General features: G+C 39.7%; 1 protein-coding gene across 8 annotated transcripts in view; it reads right to left on the reverse strand.

Moving 5' to 3' along the window:
* The window catches only part of RAPGEF6 (Rap guanine nucleotide exchange factor 6), a 133401-nt gene that overhangs the window by 72267 nt on the left and 36501 nt on the right, over positions 1-24633 (reverse strand). For all 8 annotated transcript variants that reach the window (XM_069772661.1, XM_069772658.1, XM_069772657.1 and 5 more), the window contains 2 exons: positions 17479-17548; positions 11629-11772 (listed from right to left, as the gene is read on the reverse strand). In XM_069772661.1, the coding sequence (XP_069628762.1) occupies positions 11629-11772; positions 17479-17548 (214 nt within the window). The remainder of the gene's footprint in view (positions 1-11628; positions 11773-17478; positions 17549-24633) is intronic.

Genomic DNA, 24633 nt, shown 5'->3' on the forward strand with positions numbered 1-24633 from the left:
TCGTTTGCTCCCCCCATTTTGAGTACAGCAGCTAAGGTAGCATCCTGACTCCAAGCCCACAGTGGGGGCTGGGGAAGGAGACCAGCTGCTTGGAAAGCAATCTGTCATTGCACACACTCGGGCAAAGATGTTTCAGGCTAAAATAATTCATTTTAATACAGTTTTGCGAGCGGGAATTGCCAAACACAGCAGCATAATGCAGAAATATTTTAGTATTAAGGGCACGTGCATCAAGAGGTTATTTCAATATATTTGAGTACTTTAAATCTTTCTGGAAAGGCAGGCAATGGGAAGCGTGGGGTACAGTATGCAGAGCCAGCTGCAGCGCGAGCTGGACGCAGCCTCTGCTATGCTGGCACCGCTTGCTTGATTCAGTGTCACTGGCATGCTTCTCCGATTTCTCCCCGCCATTTAACTTAAGCATCATAAATAAATCATTGTACTTTTGTGGCAAGGTTAGCCCCTCATTAGGGCTTCTCAGGAATTCCTGTTTAAAGGAAAAAAAAAAAAATAAAAAATACAACTCTCCACTGTGTTCCTAACCCTTTTAGAAAGCGGAGGCAGGGAAAGCAGCACCGCGAGCTCCCGCTCCCTTCAGGGTGACATTACGGGGTGCGATTGCATCCTTACGTGCATCGCTTTCTACAGTAGCACCTACTAACAGGCTGTAGAAAAATCCTACCCAAAGATCTGTAGGACTCATAAGTAGTATGAAAACACGATCCATCCTAAGGGAAGGAGTGAGGGAGAGCGGGAGGGAGCGGAGAGGGAGGGCAGAGACTGTCATCATCCCTGAAGTGATGTAAGCTTCTAAATATAGCACCAGCAATACAGAAGGAACAATAAAAAGGCACCATGGATTCAATTTCTCCATCGCTTTCGCACTACCCCGATCATCTTTTTTCAGCTGTTGTGTTAAGCACGGAAAGGTCACCTCCTATTTGCAGCAATTCAGATTTATATGGTTTATAATACTTTCTTAAATATGTTTATAAATTACAGCTCTCTCCTGCAGATCTCTGCCTGTCGGTGCACACACTCTGCAGCGTCGGGCAGCAGCATGATCAGCATCGCAAACAGGGACAACGCCAGCACGGGGGGAAGGGGGAAGCCCCCTCTGCTATGGACTCAAACAAAAAGTTCATTTCTACAGTTTGAACCAAGATGATTCATATCACGCCCTTCCTTCCTGACATCTCATTTCAGCAAGGGGTGGGGAAGTTTGGGAAGGTATGCAACCCAAAAATCCCTGGTGATGAGAAGGAGTGGATACCAACCCCAGAAGAGTCAGTTTGTGGGACTGAATCCACCCAGAGATACTGAAAGGACAAAATTTCCAATATCCCACAGCAAAATTTCCCAAACACATTTAGAAATTTGCTCACTAAAACATTACCTTGATCTAGTCTCAAAACTGAAATCACAGCCCAAACCTAACACGGACCTGGCCATAATTTCCTCAGCTGCCACCTACCCAGGAAGCCAGTCGGAGTTTCACATTTGGAAATTGCAAAGCCCACCAACGTATGTATTCATTTTCACCCTCAAAAAGTTCATATGAAAACCAATATGAAATACCGCTTTTTCTTCCCCATTTACAAAAACTGTATCTCAAGTCAAAACAAGCAGGTTAAGACTATTAGAACATAAGGTACCAGCACACCTCTCACAAGAAAAAGGCCTCCGATTAAATCACCTTGAGAATAATACATTAACTCCACAGATGAGGTTAAAAATCATTAAAATGCCACTTCCAATATTTCTTCTGTCATTTTTCTTGAGGATTAACACCAAGCTGGAAGCCTGAAAGCAGGAAACAGGGAGGGATCTGACTCCTTCTACCAAATTTCAAAACTTCTCTCTAAGCAAGGGTGATTTTGCACAGTCAACTCTCATTTATTAGTCGTCAGGGTATCCAGCCTGAAGAGTATATAAGACATAAGTATCATCTCAGGCATGACATCTCATGAACACTTTTTTCCCAGGAACCGACCCGTGTCTGGAGGTACCACGACGCTGCTTTTCTACGTGCAGAGTCTACACCGACAGACTTGTCTGGGCTCAGGCATAACTCCATGCACAGGCATCTCGGCTGTCCCTGGACCCAGGCAGGGACCAGCCAGGCGTAGCACAGCCTGAGCTCGGCAGCAGCATCAACAGGGGAGAACGGAGTGGGTAAAGCACTGGCAAAAGTGCTCCCAAGGGGTTTACTAGCAGGGTGACTACAGCACAACACATGGATCCCCAAATCTGCCGTGTTGGGGAAGCGCAGAGCAAACCCTAGAGCAGCTCTTCAGGGCTTCCTTCATTAGATTAAGCATTACAGCGTAGTGATTTCCAAACTTTCTCATTTTCTGGTACGATCCAGCCCTTACTGCCTTTAAAAATGGAAAGCCAAATATACCCTTGGAAATTCTTCCCCACCGTCATTTGGGGTCCCTCCCTCCACTGAGGGCGAAACAGCAGCAAAAGCCCAGTTTTTCTCACCCAACCTGAGAAACCGATCTTAACAGATAAAGCAATGGACAGGCCAGATGCCATAACTGCACTCCAAGTTTACAAACCACAACAGTTAACCAAACTTTAAAAGGAAACAGAATCCAAAATCATAAAGACAACACATGCATGCAGTTTATTGTGGCTACACTACGTCAAACTAAAACTTAGTCATATCACAACAAAAAATGTTAATACTCATCAATAGAAAGCAACTCTGACTTGCAAGAACAAAGTAAGTATCAAGAAGGAATTAAGCTACAATGACAGTCCCATTTAGCCAGAGACTTCATTTAATCAACTATTTCAAGTATTTCATCTGTCAGATATATCCCCATTAAGAAATTTTCAACATATCAAATGTAAAATTACAAATGCTGTTAAATGTCATTAGATAGCAATCAGTTCTATGCCAAAACCAAAGATATTCTTCTAGCTATTCTCTTGTGGAGATAGTGGTTTTCATGCCAAGTTTTTCAAGGAAAACAGGGCATCCAAATGCTTGCATTATGCATTGACATTTTCTGATGGTGATTTTAACTGAAAATTGCTCAGGATATTCTCAGTCCCTAACTTGGTCCAGAAGGCTTCCGAAGAACATGACTGAGTTGAGTCGAATTTCCATATTCTAAATTAGAAAACCATCTTAACTTGAATACAAAGTTGAAGACAACACCATCACAATCCTTTAAAGAAGTCCTTCAGTGTTACGTGACATTCAACCCAACGACTCAAACTTACAACTCTTCAGGCTGAAATACAAAATGACCCTTTGAACAACTCCTTCTCTCTAAGACATGATAAACCCAAACCTAAGTGAAAGGTTGAGCTGGCTACAAATGCAAATACAACCAGGCTGCTACACTTCAGTACAGCATATTGAACAGAAACAGCCCAGATGGAAGACAGGAAACAAAAAACAGATCCACACACGCTACCATCTCCCTGCATGCAGGCGACCAGCTTGCTGGCTACTACCCTGTCGTTTTTCTACAAGAAGCCACTGAATATGTCATTTCAAAAGACTGAAACAATAATGTTAAAAAGAAGGATCTGACATAGAACTGCAACTCATAGACAAAAGGTTTTTAAGTCCCCCAAAACACTGAAAGGCCTTTCTCAGGTGCAGAGCACTGCTTTTTGCCCTTAACCATCTGAGTGACACGATACAATTATGAGCAGTGGGCACAACCCTTACACATCATTCTCAATATAGTTTGCATAAGAGGCTGCTTATAACGAATTAATGACTTTGGAACTGCCACCCAACCCCTTAGGGTCCATCAAAACAGAGATTAACTCTCTGAATATGCTACATAAAATATTTTCTCAGGCATTTTCCAAGGAACTGAGTTAATTTCTACCATGGTGTGAATTCGTCTACGTGGTGAAAGGAGAAGGAAGAAACAGATTACTGATTATTGGATGGTGAGCACATTAATCATGACTCAATTTTTTTACTTCTTGTGCATGTTAATTTGCAAAATATCTAGAATTTTTGGAAGGTTCTTCTGCCACAAGCTGCCATGGAGCAGCAACAGACATAACAGTACGTCCCTCCCACAGCACTGCCAGCACCAGCTTAGGTCAAGGTCTGAGCAACTCTCGGTTCAATCCCAGTTAAGAGTGAGGAGGTTTCCCTGCAAAGGACAGACTGTGCTCAGGATCCATTTCCAAACGGTTCCAGGCTTCCCGGTGAAAGTGCTCAGTTGTAAAAACACTGATGTGTTTGGATTGCAAGTAGGACCTAAGTGTAAAAATATCCACAAGTTTTTCTTGAATTATCACACAGACAAGTGCAGTTCTGCTGTCTGCTGAGCAAGGGGAGGGTTACACACAAACCTGCTACAGGGATGATACTGGGGTCATGGGGCTGATCATCACCTCAGCTTTCACCAGCACCTGGGGGGGAGCAGCTGTACAACTGAGTGCTCATCTTATTTGAGACAGAAAAAGGTTTAAAAAAAAAAAAAAAAAAGCCTTTGAGGCAAGAGAAGAATAGAAGAGCAGAAAATTATGGTGTAAGCACTGGTAGGAGGAAAAAAAAAAAAAAAGAGAGAGAAATTTCTTTAAAGCCATTGGCAAAATACATCTGTGTCCATGTGGCAAAAATCAGCTGCTTCTTCAGCCATATAAAAGGTGAAAGATGAGTAAGTCAGACCTATTAAGCAACCTCACAGTGTAGCTCTCCCTAACAGCAACTCAGCATCTTGTTCCAAGACTGAAGCCGGCAGCCTGGCAGAGCAAGAAGACATCCATTGGTCCTGTAGAAAAACGATGCCCCAATATGGTGCCATCGTCCACTGCCACAGGCTCTTCCACAGGCAACGAGAAGGGCTGTATGCTTCTGCCAGCGGCCAGATTTGAGTAAATACAGGTGCTCGCTTAAAATAAATCCTCCCTAGTTTCGGTTTGATGTAGTTTCATTTGCACATCATTCTTAAATGCTGTTAAACAGCTGCACATGTCACCTCTGAATTGAGATGATTTCTGTAATTCACAGTTTACCTAAAATCTGCTTGTCAAGTCCGTAAAATCTTCAGGGAAACTCCTGAATATACGTTTTGAGTAACTACAACCACTTTCATTATGGATAAATTGGGGTTTACATGTTGCACATGTTATTACCTTAAAAATAAAATTTTAATCTGAAAAACACAGATTTTAACCAAAGGGCAGTATTTTCAGTAAGTGTTCTCTTACTTTGTGCGCAGCCTATCCAAGTCACTGCTCTTTGGAAACTGCAGACGCTTACTAATTGGTCCATGGAAATTCCTAGGAAGATTTTTAATGCACAGCACACTTTGAGGATTGGTGTTTTGTTCATGACCATCATAACCAGCGACAGACTTTCAAGGAGTCCTTGACATAACACTGCTGACAAAACGAGCAGACAAAATCAATACATAAAATAAAGTACGAGCGAACGTGCATTTGGCAATTTTCCCCTCGCCCGCAGAAGCGAAGGGAAGTGCCCGAGGGCAGCCGTCTCGGCAGACCAGGGCGAGCTCGAGATGCCGAGCACGGGTTCCCACGCTGGACGTCAGCAAGACCCTGCTGAAGGTTGTCCCCAGCTCTACCGGCGAAGCGGCATTTCGCCAGGGAAGCAGAAACCTCTGACATCATTCGTTAACAAGGCTGCTTAACTGCTACATCATTCACAGCCTCTTCCCCTACCCCCAAAGACCAGTCTGGCAGTTTGACAGTAATTTTCATTTCCAGAAAGCCGGGGGCTCCATTCCCCTCACACTGCAGCCAGCTCCCTTGAGGCACAGGCCACAACAAACCTGAAGACGTCTGCTCAGGAAGTGAACGCGCTGCAGACGCAGCTTCTTTTTGATCACAGAAGCAAGAAAAACACTTAAAATGGCAGGAGTTCAACAGACCTGCATACAAGTGACTGAGCACATGGGCTTTTCCAGAGGTCCTGTCCTGCCCAGGTAGCCTGGCTAACGGAGGTATCCGCACACCCCGCTGCTCTCGAGCATACGCGACCTGCGAGGTGGGATCCAACTTACACCATGCAAAATTTAAGATGGAGATTAAAACAGAGAAAATCCTCATGTTGTAAAAACAGTGTCAGGAAGAAGGAACTTGCATTATCACTTTGCATCGCACGACACTTCCAGAAAGCTATCAACGACGTTAATATCTGTACCCACTGAGTACCCAGCAAGACTCATGGATTTCAGCAAGACCCAAATTTTCTTCTGATTCATTAGTTAATAAACCTAAAATACAGTCAAGCATTTTTTAAAAGTGTCAAAAAGAGGAAGCGTGGACATAAAAACACATTAAAAAGCAATGAGCTGTGAAAAACACCATCCTCCAGTGATTTTAGCCACTCACAGATCAGCCACAGCCTCTTTAAAATTAACCAATATTCCAAACAAACCGATGCCAGCCGATGCTGTGTCCAAGTTTAACAACAGGCAGCTGGAGGCATGCTGTAAGTAGGTCTTAGTTGTTTTAGATCAATAAAAGGTACCATTTCAGCAAATTTACCTGGTAGTTAAAAATAGATTATAGAAGACCCACAGTGTTTTATAGCATTTAAAAAGGAAAGAATTAGTGATGGTAAAGAACCTGATGGGTTTGATCCAGCGTATTGAAATGTGACTTAACTTCCTAAATTGTGAGATACCCTACGCTAACTCCAGCCTCTGACAGGATTACATTAAGTAATGATCAAAGAACAAGAAACTTGCCACTCAAGCAGTCTTCAGTGACAGACTTCTCTGAAGATAAGTGCTTCTACAAGGCTCCAGGAAAATTTTTACATGATGCAAGTATTAAGATACTGTCTGTAAAACTTAATATTATAATAAATCTTTTAAACCTCATCATCCTCTTACAAGGTTTTTTTTTTTTTAAAAAAAAAGTAAATCTGCATCTCTGAGAAAGGGGATTACTACTAAAAGTTTGGTACCAATCTCTTTATTCTGTTCTACTACGAACTAACAACCAAAAAAATTCAAAATGTTGTCACAACTCCATGGAAACATGCATCACATCATGCATGCACTACTTTTAGATATACAAATATTCTTCATTTCAAAAAAAAAAATCAGAGAGAACTGTCAAAAATGCATGTAGGTAATAAATTAGTCAAAAATCTTACTTAAATGAAAAAAGATTTGAGCTTACAGGTCTGAGGGTCATGTAAAAATTTGAATCAAATTGCTAAATCATGTTTGGTTTTGATTACTGCAAGAAATGTAAGCGCAACACTTACCATCTCAGGTTTTATTTTTTAATTGTGAAGATAAATACTTGAAACATTTACTTTCCAATTACTTGATCCAAGATCAAAACAGCAATTTAACTTTTATAAAGCACGAGAACTACGATTAAACATTTTTTCCTAAAAGTGTTAACATAGAGAAGTCATCTGTTGTTAGTCTGGCTGTAGTTTTGTGAGCACCTGCTGTATGGTCACAAAAGTTTGGGACATAGTTGAACAATCACAATTACTTTTTTCTTTTGCAGTTAAGAAATACAGTTGCATTACTTACTGGGTTGAGCACTAAACTAAGAACTAGAAATTACTAAGTATTTATCTCAGTTATGATAATGCCCTACCGCACGACCCTGGTTCCTGTCTGGATTCTTATCTACATTACAGACAGTAGTAATATGCACAGAGTGCAAACCTCCAAAAAGATATGCAGTCATGCTAACAAATAAGATCTGAAGCAAGAGCAGGCATAATTAATACTAATGGCACATCTCCTTCTAATCCATGAAGTTTGAGCAAGAGCTTTCTCCAAACAACTCCAGCCTCACTTTCCCACCCCCCCAGTCAAGACATCACCGTGGGGGTGACATGCAAGGCACAGAGAGTTATTAAGAGACAAAAATGAAAAAGGCAACAGAGCTCAGAAATGCTCAGGGATAAAGAGATCCCATGTAATCACGGGGATGCTCAGACCTGCCCCAGGTGGACAGCCAGCCGTACGCACTGGGGCTGCCACCGTGGTCTTCGCCTTGCACGTGACCCACCACAACAGAGCCACCTCCTCCGTCACTTCATGCACAGCAATGCTATTTTGCATCCTGGAAAAAAAACCCCAAACATTTGAGAAGTGTTTTGCCAAATACACGTTTATCCTCAAGATTGTGCCGGCTAGAAGGGAAAAAAACAGTGCCAACAGGACCTTGACACGGCTACTGCACACCCCTGCAAGTGGGAGCCAGACCTCAGTCTGTTCACCCACCTAACAAGAGCAAGTCTAACATACTTCCTTGCATATGTATTGCGAGAACAAATTCACGTCACTATGCACTTTGAAGGTATAGACAGAAATATAAACCTATTCAGTTTGAGAAGAACGAACGCTGGCAGCATATGTTCACTGTATTTTACTGCAAGAAAAAAAAAGAAAAAATGACCACACCCAACTTTAAGTACTTATTCTGCAGGAGACCAATGTTCTTGTGAAACAACATTGCTCTATGAACCACAAACATGTAGTAAAGGAGTCTAAATGGTAACTCCTTCATCAAAGAAACCAACCAGATGATCCGTTTTTAAGATTAGTTCATTCAAGGGGAAGGGGAAAAAAAAAAATTAAGATACCCACCCACAATAATTTGAATGTCAACTATCGTGAAGACACACAGTTAAACTAAAGTACTAGGGCTCTTCTACTTAAAGTGAGAGGCATATGAGAAAGGAAGAGTTTCAAAGACAGTAACAATCATTTAAAATATTACTTAAAGTATCTGCATATGAATCTTTATTTCATGGCCAATCACAGGGATTTCTACAGAATGAGTTCCAGCAATAACAAGCAGGGAGCTCCATGTGAGAAGTAGATGCAAGCTCATGTCACAACCTAATGGGTAATGTTTTATAAAAACAAAGATTAACCTTAATCATAAATACTAATCATAGTATATTTAGTGCACAGAGATTTACATTTTAAGAAGTTAACGGAGATTGCATAGGTAATTCTCCTTAAAAGCAAAACACAAGAAATCTTCTATTTATTCGTGAAAGGAAAAATTCTGAGCTGGGATAAAGCAACACCAAATTTCAATACCTATAGGATCTAAGTTTTCTTTAGAAAGCAGAAAACTACCTGTGCCTGAGAGATTAGGCTTTTAACAACTTAAACAGTGTCACGCTGGGTACTCTAACATCGTACCACGGGAGCCTGACTGAAGTCCTTGCAGACTGGCTGGAAAGCTCTGAGCCCTCCCAGAGCAAGCAGGGCTCACAAAAGGTCCATCAGGCTACATTCAGCGTCTGTCAAAGAGCATTTAGCAACAGGCTGGAAAGTGAAATACAACACTGCCTTTATTCATTAGCATTATGCCAGAGAGGAAATCTGCTGGTGAGTTTGTAAACAGTTTTCCCACTCTGGCAGAAACGTTATTGCAAGTTCCTGTCAAATGAAAGTTTCATTCAAAAACCCTCCTCCTTATCCTGCCCATTCTCACATGGGCTGACATGAAGGGTTACACTGTAAAGCCTGTTTTTCAAGACCGTTGGAAACCAATGGCCATGTATGAGCAGACTCATACAGGTTAAGAGTTAAACCTAGGCACAGAACAAACCATACCTCAGAAAAATTCATTATTTTACCAGATTATAATGGAATATGGAAAAATGTAGGCACCAAATTTTTATTTACTTGTCAAACAGGCTGCTGGTTATCATGTTTTGATTTCTTAGTCATCTGTTGAGTTACAAATTACTTTTTGCTACAACAAGTACTGTGAGTATGACACTTTCCAATTAGGAGCTTCCAGTCTACAAAGCAAGGATTGGTATTTCAATTCAGACGGCTGCAAGCCCAACAGCTTGCAGATTTTCTATCAGAGAGGTGGTTGTTTACTCCTTGCCACTTAGCACTCACTCATCCAGAAGAACACCTAGCAGTGTTAACAGGATTCTTTTTATATATTCCTAATTAACTGACATAAAAGCAGATTTAGGAATGTGCTGTTGATTTATGAAGTTTATACCATTTCCCATCAAATGTTGACAGAGAGATATAGATTTTCATACATCTGAGGAAGCCACCATGTTTGCAACAAGAAACCATACGTGCAGCGACACGCATGCGCTCCGTGTCATTGGTATCAAAGAAATAAATCAACATGAAGAAAAATCCTAACGAGGACATCATTTGTTGACTAACCACAATCCTGTGAGAGTGTACCACACCGACGCCTTGCATCAATAACTGACAACCTCTGAAATCATTCAAGAAGCTGTGTAACCTGGTCTTTCTTAGACCAAAGATGCCAAGTCCCTTCTCATGTGCCCCTCCAGGCAAGCTGCACAGGTAGCATCAGCATCAGCTGTTCCTGGGATTCTCTTCCACTTAGCACTCTAGTCTGAAAATTATTTTGTGTGCTTATTCATTGGCACAAATACCAAAGCAAAAGAGACAGATTTTGTCATACACGGATTGGAATTTAATTCCCAAAGCCTCAAGCACGACTGCCCAGAATATGAGGATCCAACATCTCATTTCATCAATAACTAATTCAACGACTTACTAATGATAAAATCCAACACGTGACAGTTCTTGAAATGAGATGGCAGCGGACGTTAAACTTGAAACAGCATATTCTCTTCCTGTCACAGCAACCAGAGTTCTTCTGCTTACAAGACAAATGCCACAGTAACCCCTACTCACAGACACGCTAACGCTGTGGAGAGCCTAAAATCACCACCTGTGATCCAACAGCTACCACCATGCAGAAAAAAACAGCAGTTTATTCTGAAACAGAGAAAATCTTTTTAAGTTTAGATATCTAACTGCGCACATCAGATATTTTGAATTGTATCAACTAAGAGAGGCTTTGTACCTTCTGGGGAGATGAAAAGGAAGATGGGAAAAAAAGGGGAGAAATTGAATTTGTTTTTTTTCTTTTCTGTGCATGAAGACTACTCAAGGTTGGTGTACTTCCATGTTACTACTGTTTTTTAACCTTTGCTTTTCAAAGCAAATCAAAGTATCCACAACAATTATTTTCAATGAAATAATTTGTCTAGATCACACATATATCCTGCTACCAAGCAGGAAGTTTGTACATGAAAAATAATGGTAAAGAGAAACCTTCATAAAAGCATTGTGACCACAGCTGTATGTGCCTTCACAGAGCACAAATTATATAGTCTGTGATGTTATTTAAGACTGGCAAATGAGTTGCCGTTACTCTTTTTGATGCTTGAATTACCACTATACTATTTTTAAGCAAGTAAACATGACCAACCGCATTCACGCATTCACAATTGACTCAAATTTGAACTATGGTTTGGAATTATTAAGGAAAAAGAGAAAATCATCACTTCCTACATCTTACCAAAAGAACTCCAGGTAAAACCAACAAAACCCAAGAATGACTATTTCTCTGTCCAGCCAACATGTTAAGATTTATTTATAGTGCTCAACTGAAAATCTCTAAGCCAAAAAACCTTTTTTCTAACTAGTGCCTGAATCTTTGCTTCCACCCACGATGTTTGAATCCAAAGCACTCTACTGGTCCCCAACAAGAAGAAAGCTCTCTCAAAAATGACAAAGATAGACTATTATTTCTCAATAAAACAAAACACCAGCCAGCCACGCAGACGGCATGATGCCAAGGAGCTCGGCCAAAGGCGAGCAGACTCACCGACATGTAACTGCTGGAATCCACATTGTCAGTGATGGTCTGACGTTCGCCCCTCTGGTTGATCTTCCTAAACCTCCGACGGGACTGCCTGAGCGGGACTTCTCTTTGCAAGATGTTTTCCTCATTGTCTTTGGAGTTCTCCACCTGAAACACATGTTCAGGTTCCTGGTTAAACATCCAGTTCTTCCATATCACCGAAAGCCGATGAAGCCGTATGAAGCTCATGAGGAAGGAAAAAACATAAGTTCAGAGCAGTTAAACTCTTCTCGAGAAAACGACTGTGGACGTTTCAGAGAACCACTGCTGCCTGTCTCAGAACTACGTTATTACAATGAGCCAGAGGCCACAGTTTCCTTCCAGGAAACAGTTTTTTTTTTAAAAAGTTTAAAAGGCACACGTATCCCCTAAACAATGTCACTCACCAGCAGAAACCCTTTTGCAGCCACACGTATCACACAATGCAAGTTACAGACACTGCTCGATTCAAGTGTATCTTCAACACAGAAGTTACCATTTCTTCGAGTATTTACAATGTGGTAAAGACGTTGAATTATATCCTACTTTTATTGGTGTAATTTTTAAAAGTGTAACTTATTTCTAGTATCAGTCACAACTAAACAACTTCAAATATTCCACCTTTTTATAAATAGCTACTTCACCTATGTCATATTGACTTCTAATCACTTCCAGCAGATTACGAAGAAATAACTAGAACTTGATTCATATCTTGATGTTAAATATTATTTGTGACTAAACAATAAAAATTAGGTAAATTCACCTTGTTAGTAAAAGCAAACATGAAAGCTTTTTATCTCACTAGTTACAATTCCTTTTTTCTATAAAAAGCAATCTCATCCTTTCCCATTTCCTTCTGATGTTTTGGAAAAATCTCTCTTAGCAGGAAGCAGAACAGACATGCATGCAAATAGGCTGCAGCCGGGCAAGAAGCTCCTCTACAATACACTTGCTGTATAGGAATTTATACTGTCCTCAATGATTTTTTTTAATTTTTTTTTTTTTTTTTTTTTTTCCAAATTTTCACTTGAAAAACCTAAACATAAGACTTTAGTACTGGAACAGGAGAAGAACCTCTATGTGGTCTTAATGCAGCCCTCACTTCAAATACTTGGGTAAGTTATCTCAAAATTAAAATTCAAAAGGTATAAAGGAATGAAAACCAGAAAGACTTAACAGACAGGAACAAGAAAGTAACCAAAATATCTAAACCATCACAGAAGCAAGATCACATCTACTTTCCACATCGCTTTTTCCAAACAGCTAAGGCTGTCTGAGGTCAGAAGAAGGTGCAAGCAGCTGGGCTTGCCTTGTGGGTTATTTTTAATTCCCTAGAGAAAAATATACATTGACAAAATATGTTAGAGATACAATAGTTAAGAAGAGTGAACCTCACACCACAACGTTTCCAGAAAAGAAAGCAGAAAAACAGACTTCCCCTAGCAAGGGACAACCACACTTTTCACTAGAATTTTACTACTTGTTTGCAAATGCACAGGACAATGAGCAAAGATACCTTGTAGCAGAACTGCAGTAAGCACAATGGTGTAAGGATGTAAAAAACAAACAAACCATCCAACCGCCCCAAAACCACCAATGTATGCAGGCAGACAAGAAACAGAACAACAACAACAAAAAGCTTTTAAACAGGCCATTTAGTATAATAAAAACAACAACAACAAAAAGTAGTAAGATACTGGATATAGAAGCCCTTCTTCACCTAGCATAAAATATGGATTTCTAGTTAGGAATAACATTGCTCCTAAATTATACAGAAGGCTTCCAGAAGTAAGAAAGTTTGGTTTTGCACAGTTACTCTATTAACTAACCAAAATTGTGTGGATTTCATTTTTCCTTTTTGTACACGTGCTACAGTACATGAGCTCCTTCAGTAAATTTCCTTTTTTCCTTTTTTGCATTATTTCCTTTTCTCTCTGCGTTCAACCTTACAGGCTCATAGAAACTAAAACAAGTGCTGAGCTTCTCCAATATAACAGACTAACCTGGACACCGAGGGCCCACTGAAGTGGCCGGACAATGACTCTTCCAATACTGAGGACCCTTATTATTAAGAAGTCCCAAAACTAGTCAGTATTTTTAAGACTAAAGTAAAACAAACACTCAGTGAAAGATGTTTCTTCCACAGTTCTAACTGAAAACTAAGAAGTGAGCATAAATGTTATTATTTGTTAGCACAAAAGCAAAACAACCAACTGCTAGTGGAAACTCAGAAACTGAGACCACCTGCTTCCTTCAGTTAATGCCACGGCTGCTGACAAAAACAAAACAAAAATCAGAAAACAAGGAAAGACCTCAACACCACATAGCTTCCAGTTTAGTACCACCAGCACTATCAGTCCAGCTGACCATCAGATTGTTTATGCCTATGATTTACAATAACGTATACAGATGGGTTTTGATATGCTCCGCATTAGCAGGACAGGCATGCCAGGGCTCCCTCGCGCCGCTGATTGCTCGGCCGTGCTTTCACCTGGTTAAAACTAAAAATTTCTGCTGCAGAGAACATATTCAACCTCCTCACCCCACCGTCCCGAGCAGGATGAACACTCCTACGGAGGAATTCAGCATCTCTGCGGCTGCGGCAAGCCGGACCCCGGCGTGGGAGCTGTGCCGTCGCGGCAGCGGGGAGGACCAGGCTGATCAACACGCCACCAGGCTACCAGGTCAGATGGAGACTGCTGCCCCATAGACTTCTTCGTATTATTTAGTTTTCAATATGTAACAAGAAGTCTGGAATAGCATATTAACTGGCTAGTTTCTAATCAGGGGTGTTATTAACCTTGAACGCTGGCAGCAGCAGGAATGCTTCCATACAGCCAGCTTCACCCACAGCACTTGCTGCCACGTAAAATCAAAGAGGATCGTAGGACTGTCCTCAATTTCACTCTGAAGTCCATGCCAGCAATGAAATATTTTCCACCTCCAAATATGCTGCTCCAAATATCATATGCTTAGATCTGAAGAAGAAAATGAAAGCACCAAGGAACAACAGAAAGGACACTTCAGTACACTGAGATATGCTGCAATTCTGGGCCATTTTCTTAAGTGATAAATGGACCTATTATTAATTCAATAGATGGCTCAGCCTCCAAAAATATGAGCTACAATGCCCATTCACACACTATCTGTTATCCTCATTAACTTAAGTTGACCACATTTTATGGCCTTTAAAATGGGTCAGTTCCCAGAGGATTCCTGCTACAAAACTGATTTACATTCTAAAAAGAAAGGAGAGGAGGGGAAAAAAAAATTAAAAAAAAAAAAAATCAGTCAGCAGCAGAGAATGATGGTGTTCTTTAACTACATTAAAGTACCTAATTCTTTTGCTTGAAGATAAATATTCATTATGTATTAAACCTCATTAGTATGTTGCAAATTAAAAAAAAGAGAGAGAGAAAATAAAAGAATTAAGATAAATTAATAAGAATTAATCAGGGAAATGAAGCTCAAGTACACCTTGTGTCAGTGCAGATCATTAGCAAGGTGCGTGCCACCACACTGATGCTTTTTTCTCACCCCATTTGAAGTCCTACCCAGAAAACAGTTAATAGTACCTTTAGCTACATTTAATGAAGAAACAACTGCACTTTTAATTCTCCGATTTTCCTACAGAAAAATATACTGAAGTTCCAGATAAGGATTTATGGTACTTTCAAGTGTCTCTCATTGGCATTTAACTACAATTACAGAAAATTCAAGAGGTTTACAATACAGAGGACAGTTGTCCAGGCTGTGCATTTGTCTCCAGGAACACCCAGCAGCGTTTGACAATACTGACACGGCCAACGCTGGCTTCTCCAAAGACTGTGAGAGTGTGTTCCTCTGAAAAAACTCATCACAGTTGTAGCTACTCAAATTACACACACACACACACAAAATGCTCTAGTTTCTTCATAAAATATTTTAATAAGGTCAGTTTCTCTCTGGTAGCACACTGCACAGAAGCTACTCTTTTATTTGCATCCTCTTGGTTTTTTTTGGGTTTTTTTTTTTTTTTTTTTACAACAATGGTGGTAAGACCAAAGGAGGATGTAGGTATTTCCTAGAAATTTCATGTTATCACATATTTTGGCCATGGAATATATTTCGTGTAAACTTGCAAATACACTTGCAGCGAGTCACCAGCCAGCCCCATAAGGCAAGTCGCACGTTTCCCATGCACGCTTCAGACTGGTCCCACTGCAAACAGCAGCTGCATCACCGTCTACTGGGTTTTTGTAGGAAGCAGCACACCAGGTCTCGTAACGTCTGCAGCGCCAGTTACAGAAGCTAAGAGCTGTGTAACTGGTTGGTTAGCGATATTGGTCCGAACAGACCAAATTCTTCTGTTACATCAACTTGAAAGATTACAGAAATCCAAAATGTCTGTATATGATGGGATAGGTAAGTGTTTGTCATTCTGTGCTACAAAGTGCTAGGAGCGTTGAGGTGCAAGCCTCAGCTCACGCCAGGCAGTGGACATAGGCGTACTCAGCACACCAGATTCTCGGCAGCAGCAGATAACAGGTAAAAATGTGAAGAAGTAGTGGCAAACCAGAGTGCCGGAGGCATTCACGTGATATGGCTGCACATATTGTCACCCAAACAGTCCTGTGGCATCCCTCAAGGCATAAATCTCCCACTCAAAACTCCAGCTTTGAGAAGAAACTGGATAATTGGAAATACACAAATGAACTATTTCACTCCAGAGACTGAGACAGGCTTCTTGCACTCTTACCTGCACTTACTTCATGACATGGCAGACTGTAGCTTAAAACATCTGCTGCAGCAAAGAGCATATTACTGATGCTATCAAAGCCCACGAGCAGAATGAGACTGACACTGCACAGAAAGAATGGCACAAAGGATAGCAAGCGTACTCAGTACAGGACATCCACAGATGTTAGTGTGCTCAGAGAAAGAAATTTCTGATAGAAGCTGAATATTCACATACTCAATGAGAAAGAGACATCATCAAATATTAGTTTTAATGTTAACCTATCTAGATATAAGGAAGCTAAATCAAGAGCAGTTTGGAGATTTAAGCCTGCTTAAGAGACATGCGGCTTCTCAGAACAAAAACATTTTTGTTCCAGTTCCATTAGCAACTTCTCATAAGATCAAAGTTGAAACAGATCTTCCTGTGTCCCCAGCCACACTACTAGGGTACAATGTCAGTCTGCACTATGAAAGCAATCCTAATTTCCAACTGCTGACAGTATGTGTGCATCAACCTGGGAAGGACTGAGCTGCAATCTATAAGCACATCTACAAACTTGGTAGTATTAGTAAGTGTTCTGAAGAAGCAGAAAGAAACCTGGACATGGAAAAGGTCGATGACAACTAAGCTGAAAACCTTACCCTTCAAGCTTGGCTAAGCGCTCTTATGTTCCTTCTCCTCTTACCTAAAAGCCTTCACACTATGTGGAACTGCAAAGGCTAGGAGTAAGAGGGCCTTTCCTACCAGACCCAGCACGGCTGGCATGGCCGGTAAAAAGCAATGAAATGGGGGATGGGGGTGTAAATAAAATATTCAGGATAGCAGTCTATCGTTGCCTGACTCAGGAATGCTCAACTCAGCCGTAACTGGTAGGCTTTTGAAACTCAAGTAAGCATAATTTTAGAAAGAATGACCTAATCATCATTACCATTTACTCATCTAGATTAAATTTACATAGCTATTGCTGTTACGATAGCAGCCATAGGTATAATTGAAATCAAGGCAATTTTGCTGCAATTTTATAGAATACTTTACAATAAGCTTTCTGCTACAAAACAGAAAGAATTTGCTGAAACCAGCAATAGATTTAAATACATTTGAAAAAAATGTCTTACCACAATCATTTCTGAAGGCTCCAATATGATACATTCGCATCCTCGTTTTCCTCCAGACTGCTTGCCAAAACTAGAGTGGGATGGAAAAAAAGCAAATGAAAAAGAATGAGATGAACAGCCTATTTTACCTTTTCAGTAATAAAAATAGTTGGCAATGGTGCATGTTACAACATCTTTAAAAACAAAAAAGGACAAAGAAAAATTGATGAAAACTATTGCATGAAAAATTCTAACCAGATAGTACTATTATCGTAATTTTTTTAATTTACTCAGGACCTCTTATTATAGCCTGCTATGTAAAGCCTAAATAGAAAGAATGTTCCATTGTAAAACCATTATTACTTGCAGATACTCAAAACCACCCACAATGCATTTCAGCGTTGACAAGAAAACATTAGTAAATTTTAATTAAGCATTAAACAGGCTGTGTAAAAACAAATATACATAAATTCCAAGAACTCCAAAGTACTTCTTTGCATGCAGCATTTTTAATCAGAGTTCCCTCAACTCCATGACGCCCCTTCATCCTCCCAGCAAACGGGAGGACAAAGAACCTCTTCTCTAAAACTGAGCCTTAGCTTGTGACTTCTGTCTTTGTGTTGCTTCTTGTACCACCACAAGGAGCCTATTATGACAGGTTCTATTTAAGAAATATGAAAAAACACAAATGCAACAAAATGTGATGGGCAGTGTAATACAGCAACTAAGGAGACAGGCTAAAAGCAATCTGATGTGCTTCAGCTGACTGACTCTAAAAGGAGACTACCTTCAGGACACCCAAGAACTGAGTTAACTTTAGGGGAATCAACTCTGGAGAAGGTACCATGCAAGCAGATCTCAGGGTGCTGGAACTACCAGCAAAAAAGAGCTGAGCTAGATACTGCTGGGTGGGTGTGGGGTGTGTTACAGACCAATAACCTCTTAAATCACTGACTTTGTGACCATAGTAACACCTGGAATGGAATATATCTGGCTTCACATATTAAGGAAGTTTATCTTCACTACAGACCTGTTAGCTTGAGTTAGGTATGCTCGACCTACCCCACTCAACTGAGCTCAAGTGAAAGCGATCCCATACAGACATCAAATTAAAAAGCCCACCTGATTAACAGCATTGTTTCTGGATTAGCAGTTCAATAGTTACAGCTGCTGTGTTACAACCTCAGACTGTCAACAGCAATCACGTTTTAACACATATCAGCAGGTGAAATAACTGAAGTATCAGTTAACTCAAAGCAGAGATTAATGTGTGAATTAGAAGGAGATTAAGACAAGTGTGGAGACAAATCCTAAAAAAGTGGGTCAGCTCCATCTGTTTTCACTAAGGTTACATTTGGAAAGTACATCTGAAACTTCAGCCACACAAAACACTTGAGTTACATACACAGTCATCTCGACAGCAAATATCCACTGAAACACAATGACTTTGTAGAAAACGTTTAAAAGACTCGTGCTTATAAACGACCTATTGGGGTGCACAAAAAAAACTTTTGTAGGATACGTGCATTTTCAGGAAAGGAACTTAAGCAACTAAACCATGAAGTTACTCAAGTGAAGCTTCAGATTATTCCAACAAAGAAATTATCAGTGTAATCCGGTTAGGATAAAGTATTACAATTAACAGGAGCATGGCAGTTTAAACTGTCAAGTTTTGATTTTGCTAATGGTCTACTAAAAAAAAAATAATAAATCTTTAAATTACATGATTGCCATGGAGTCATAAACGACAACTCAAATTTTCTCACCTCATGCTACAGCAGGCCAAAGAAGCAGAAGTTTCACACGGAAAACTGGCATTTTCACACATCTATAGTAAGCAACTCATAGCTAAAGTTTTCATGCCTTCTTTCATGCTTTTTCCACCCAGCATGTGATCCAGGCATGACAGTCTTGTGTATTTGCAATACCTCAAAAAGAATGGCCAAACTACTCCTACTATTAAAACAAAGTTAATTTAGTTCAGAAAGTACAGAAATGTCATTTTTCACGTAAGCTCAATGTAAGCTCTAACTTCGAGGTGAACTGAAATTCCATGTTACGATTTCTCCACAAACCAAAAACCAAAGTGAAACCAACTTTACTAAGGTATCATTTGCAATTGGAAAAAAGAAAAAAAAAAAAAGTGAAACAGTTCTAATTCTATTTCATACAATAGAAAACTAAAGACAATAGATTCTCCCCCTCCCCCCAACAAAATTCTAAAGGGATTATGTGCAACTGGAAGTTTCAGTTTTTGCAGCTTTTTAAAACAGAAACAATCACTATCTGTGTTATCACAAAATAGATTACTACTGATGTTATATCCCCAGTAGTTAGGAAAAAAGCTACAATTTTCTGCTGAAGGTTGTTAAAGCACAGTATTTTTATTGTACAACAACAATTTATCAAACTACTGGAGGTTAAGGGAGGGTTGTTTTCTTTCTGTTTTGTTTTACATAAACACACCACGAAATTCAGCTACTGTCAAGCTCCCCTCTGCTTATGTTGCAACATTTGCTAATTAAGTAATGGCAGTAAACAATAATGCTAGGAAAGGAACACCACTTCTAACAAAGGTCAAGCCCTTGGCACTATCATTTCTGGTCCATCAAGCACTTTACAACAACCGAACACTCAGAAAAGGATTAGGTTCCAAAGACAAAACTCGCCCTTCTAATCCTAAAGAATAAACTACTCATATTTACAAGTCAATAGGTCAAGTTTAATTATTTCCTGGTGCACATCATGGGATGTTTTATCGATTATACCACAACAGAGCTCCTTCAAAAATAGGAGGCGTCATATGGTTTTTCCCCAGCCATAACCACTACGTTTTAAAAATATAAATTTTTAACAATCTTCTTAATTAACATACCCAATGTGTTTTAGAAACATGGATTTTAACTTTCTTAACGACTTATTCCATATTTTTCTCTAGAATTCAAATGTGTAACTTCTCTATCAGTTAAGAGGTTTGCTGACATCAGTGTATTTCACTACTCTCCCGATTTTAATCAAGGCTTCAGAATGATGTTCATTCCTAATTGTCTTGTAAAATTACACAATGTAATGTTTAGAATAAACAGAAACTCAGCCCTGAAACCATTGACCAAGGAAGACTCTTTCTTCAGAAGTAACATCCACTAACATTAATAACAGGCAACAAGAAAATATCATTAGGAAATACGTAAGCAAAGATGCACACATATTTGTCTAACTGATAGAAGATGGTAACGTACGACACTTGTCACATTTCTTTTTTTAATGGAAGACCATTAATCAACATTAAAGTTCAACTATTTGCTTTATTGGTTTATTGTCACAGAATTAGAGTCTTAACGAGTTCAGGCAAATACATTAGGAAAAAAAGATAGCCAGAACCAGAATGCATGCACATCCAAGGGAAAGAGAGAAAGAGGAGGCATGGAAAAGAGCAAGCAGCAGCATAACAGTACCAGAGTCATCTAAATCTGCTTTGAAGTGATGGTTGAAGTCTTTGTGGGAATTTTAGGTAATCAGCAGTTACTCACTTTTTTTTTTTTTTTAAGAAATAATTTCAAGCATTATCTTAATTAACGATGAGTACTGTGACAGTAAAAGAAGAGAATAATTAGGTTTTGGAGTCACCTAGTCATGTCTAGTATTAAGCCTGCCATCTTCTAGTTAATAAATATTTACATTAGAAAAATTAACAGTAAAGTACTTACAAAGGTATGCAAACACTTAAGAGATTAATTGATTTCAGTATCAAAATGTAAGAGGACGTTTGGAAAGGGAAAAGGTTAAGTTGAACAATGCTTTGCAAATGGTGGAGATAAAATCCTGTTTGGAAAGACAAGAGCAAGCTTTCGTGCTGACCATTCTTCCAAAGGAGAAGAACATTTCTGTGACAACAAATTACTCTGAGAAGTCTTTAGTCAGCCATTAAACACCCACCCAAACCTAAAACCACACTGCTTCTCAAAGAAGAGAGCTCCGAAAAGTTGTACATTTAATACTGGACGAGATAGGGCAATCTTTACTTTTGGGACTAATTCATCCTTTGCTGTGGTGCCAAGAACACGTGGTGTTGCTTGCGAGAGCTCTCAGTCCTTAGTCATACTGGTTACCCAACTAAGCACCGCAGCAGACCAGCGAGACCGTGACCATGGAAGTCACTTCACGGGGCCAGGTTTGCTCCTTGGGGAGGTCTCATCCGACAAGCCCATTTCAGCTGGCCATCAGCACACCTCTGCTTACAAACCATCCCAGCAGCTTCTCCAGCCGTAAATACATCCCTAAACACTAAGCCCTCTTGATGTTGTATGTGGTGAGATACGGAAGAAAAATGGGAGAGCCTCACTGAGGTACAGCACGTTACGTGTGCTTTAGTGCTTGCAAGCAGAGTGGCAAACATAATCCAATTAAGAATTTAAACTAATACAGATACTGAAAAGTGTGAGAAAGCATGAAACTAATCTAAATTAAGGTCTTCTTACAATACCGTAAAAACTATGTCAAAGGACATACTACCAAAGGTATAACCGTTACAGTTTTAAACAATCCAACAATTAAAATTTTGCTTGATCTGTATACTTAGTCACACACATTTTAACATTATTCTATAGCTTCCCACTGTTGAAAGCCCAGAAAAGTCAGTAGTATAAACTACATTATGCTTTTTTTTATTTATAATTTTATTGTACGCTCCTGTCACTTAACATTCATCTATTACATCTGCATCATTAATTTTCAGACACTCACTCAGTGGCTTGCAACACTGTCATGGGAAAAAAAATGTCTTCCACATACCAAAGACAGCTTTGTTTACCCTTGATTTATGGATGCCTCATTTGCAAGAAACCTTGTTTTCCTCCTGATTCACTGCTATTCTTAATTAAAAATGCTTAAGCACTTATGTCATGTGTGAAAGGAATGCAAGTTAAACTGGCGTGGTATCACACACCAACCACTAATGGGTGCTCAGGCCACGGGATCAGACTAGAGCTACCAAAACGTAAAAGCCCAGAACTGCAAATAACACGATTCTCAGTATCGGCCATTTCACTTGGTTCATCTGTCCCTCTTCCACTGTGTGATTTGCTAATACAGAGAAAACCCTCCATGACTGCAGAGCCGAACTCCAAAATCTTAAACGTGCAAGCACCTGAGTATACGCTTGACTTTACTGGCATAGGGGACGGATCGAAGTTGTTCGCTGGAGAAAGCCTTTCATGTTTGAGAATAGGCAGTTTTCAAACTCATGCCCACTCCCCAAAATACTGGAAGGCGTTAAAACGTCTTTAAGACACTGGAGCTGTTATAACAAACCTTACTTTTACACAGCAAACTACTTAGAAAAACCTCCAACATAACATATTTTGAACATAATAAAGTAGGTTTTTAAAATATGATGTACACAAAAACAGCTTTCTAAACACAAATGTTTAAAAATGCTTCATATCCAGCTGTTAAGCAACTTAAGTATTTGGTGCTGAAATACATCTGGAATTTCGAAACTGACAAATTTAAGGAATAGCAGTCACATTTAACTTGAGAATTTCTTGATATCAATATGCTGAAGTTATTCATTACTGATGGTTTCTCATTATGTAATACTCAAAATACAGTACATACTTTAAAGGTAAAAATATAGCCTGTCCTTAAGTGCTTTCAGCCTACAAACAGACAGAAACTGAGACTGACTGCCTTATTATTTGTTCGAGCACTAACTAGCAGGCATCTTCAAATTTACAGTATTCTACTACATCCTGAAACAGTATTTTCAAATATTTCATGCATCAAAGCCTTCAATGACGAGATGTCAAGCACTTTAAGATTTGTTCTGTATTTTGCAGGAACTACAAAATCATAAAATTATCCTGGCTGTATAAGTTGGTATCAATAATGCAGAGTTATCTGTGATTGTTGATAAAGCTATCTGCAGTAATAGTCAGTGCTGTATTACATGTAGGACTGGGCTAGGACACTGATATACCAGTTTATCAGTATAACAAACAAAGGGTTTGCAATTTTTTGCAGATATTTTGTTCTTATGAATACACTTGTCTCTCAAACTGCCTGTCTGCCTGTCAGGCTGCTTTTAGGAACATAAAGATGAAGACAAATTGTACTTTTTGCCACTGCAAAGAGAACCCTGTGACCCCACACATCCACTAACCAGGCTGGATTTCTCCAACGCAAAAACATTTTGCATGCAAGTGCATAACTTGGCCTGGAAGAGACAAGTTGCATAAGAAATGGACATGTTGGTTGGTCAGTGGTTGTTTGTTTGTTTGTTTTTTTAAGAGATGAAAATGTTTTTGGTTTTTTTTTTCCACAAGTCAAGGCTTACCCTTAATTTGAAAAGCATTTCATTTTTCCTTTCCTCAAAGAGTGCCTCTTGTGCAAAACAGCTATTCCAGCAGACACCCATGACACCTACTGCAATGTAGCTGCTGTTCAGATCCAAAACAAAATCCATTCAGTTACCACTGAATGTAGTATACAAGTATATTATGAATGGCTTGGAACAGCCGTTAGTATTATTAAACTCCAATCTAAATACTCTAAAAATGTAACTTTACACTTAAATTCCTTGTCATTGGCTGGGAAGTAACAAAGAGGGGAAAACCTGCATAGCCACATAATCGGCAGTAACACAGCCGCGCTGACTGCGGATAGAGAAGACAGAATCTGCCCTTCTTGCATTGCAGTCCTGGCATATGAGTGTAATCGACACTGAAATCCTCACAGGAATAACTTGTTTTCCTGGGCATCTGCACGGAGGTCTTAATTTCTCTAGATTTTTCTCTGATCGACCATCACCTGAAAAACTGGGCTGCTGGGGAGTCTCTCGGCTCCCTTTCTGAGCACACAGTGACAATCAGCACAGTCCCGCCAGGAGCCCTTGCAGCAGTCTGCAGCGTTTCCCACTGCATTGCAAACTGCTGAGCAGCCCCAAACGCACTCTATTTGCAAAACAGAGTAAGGAGATGGGGAAAAAAGTTAAATGAGCACAGACCAAAAGTTTCAGCAAATGTAGGTGGCAGGGTTTTCATGATACTATATACTGTGCAAGTCCCGAGCATTTCAAAGTAATTTAACTATAAAAATATAGAACACTTAACTCCATCAGAAAATGGTTTAAAGGAAACCTGAAGCCACAAGATACATGGCTGAATGCAAAACAGCAAT

This window comes from Haliaeetus albicilla, chromosome 27 (genome assembly GCF_947461875.1).
Source record: "Haliaeetus albicilla chromosome 27, bHalAlb1.1, whole genome shotgun sequence".
Lineage (NCBI taxonomy): Eukaryota > Metazoa > Chordata > Aves > Accipitriformes > Accipitridae > Haliaeetus > Haliaeetus albicilla.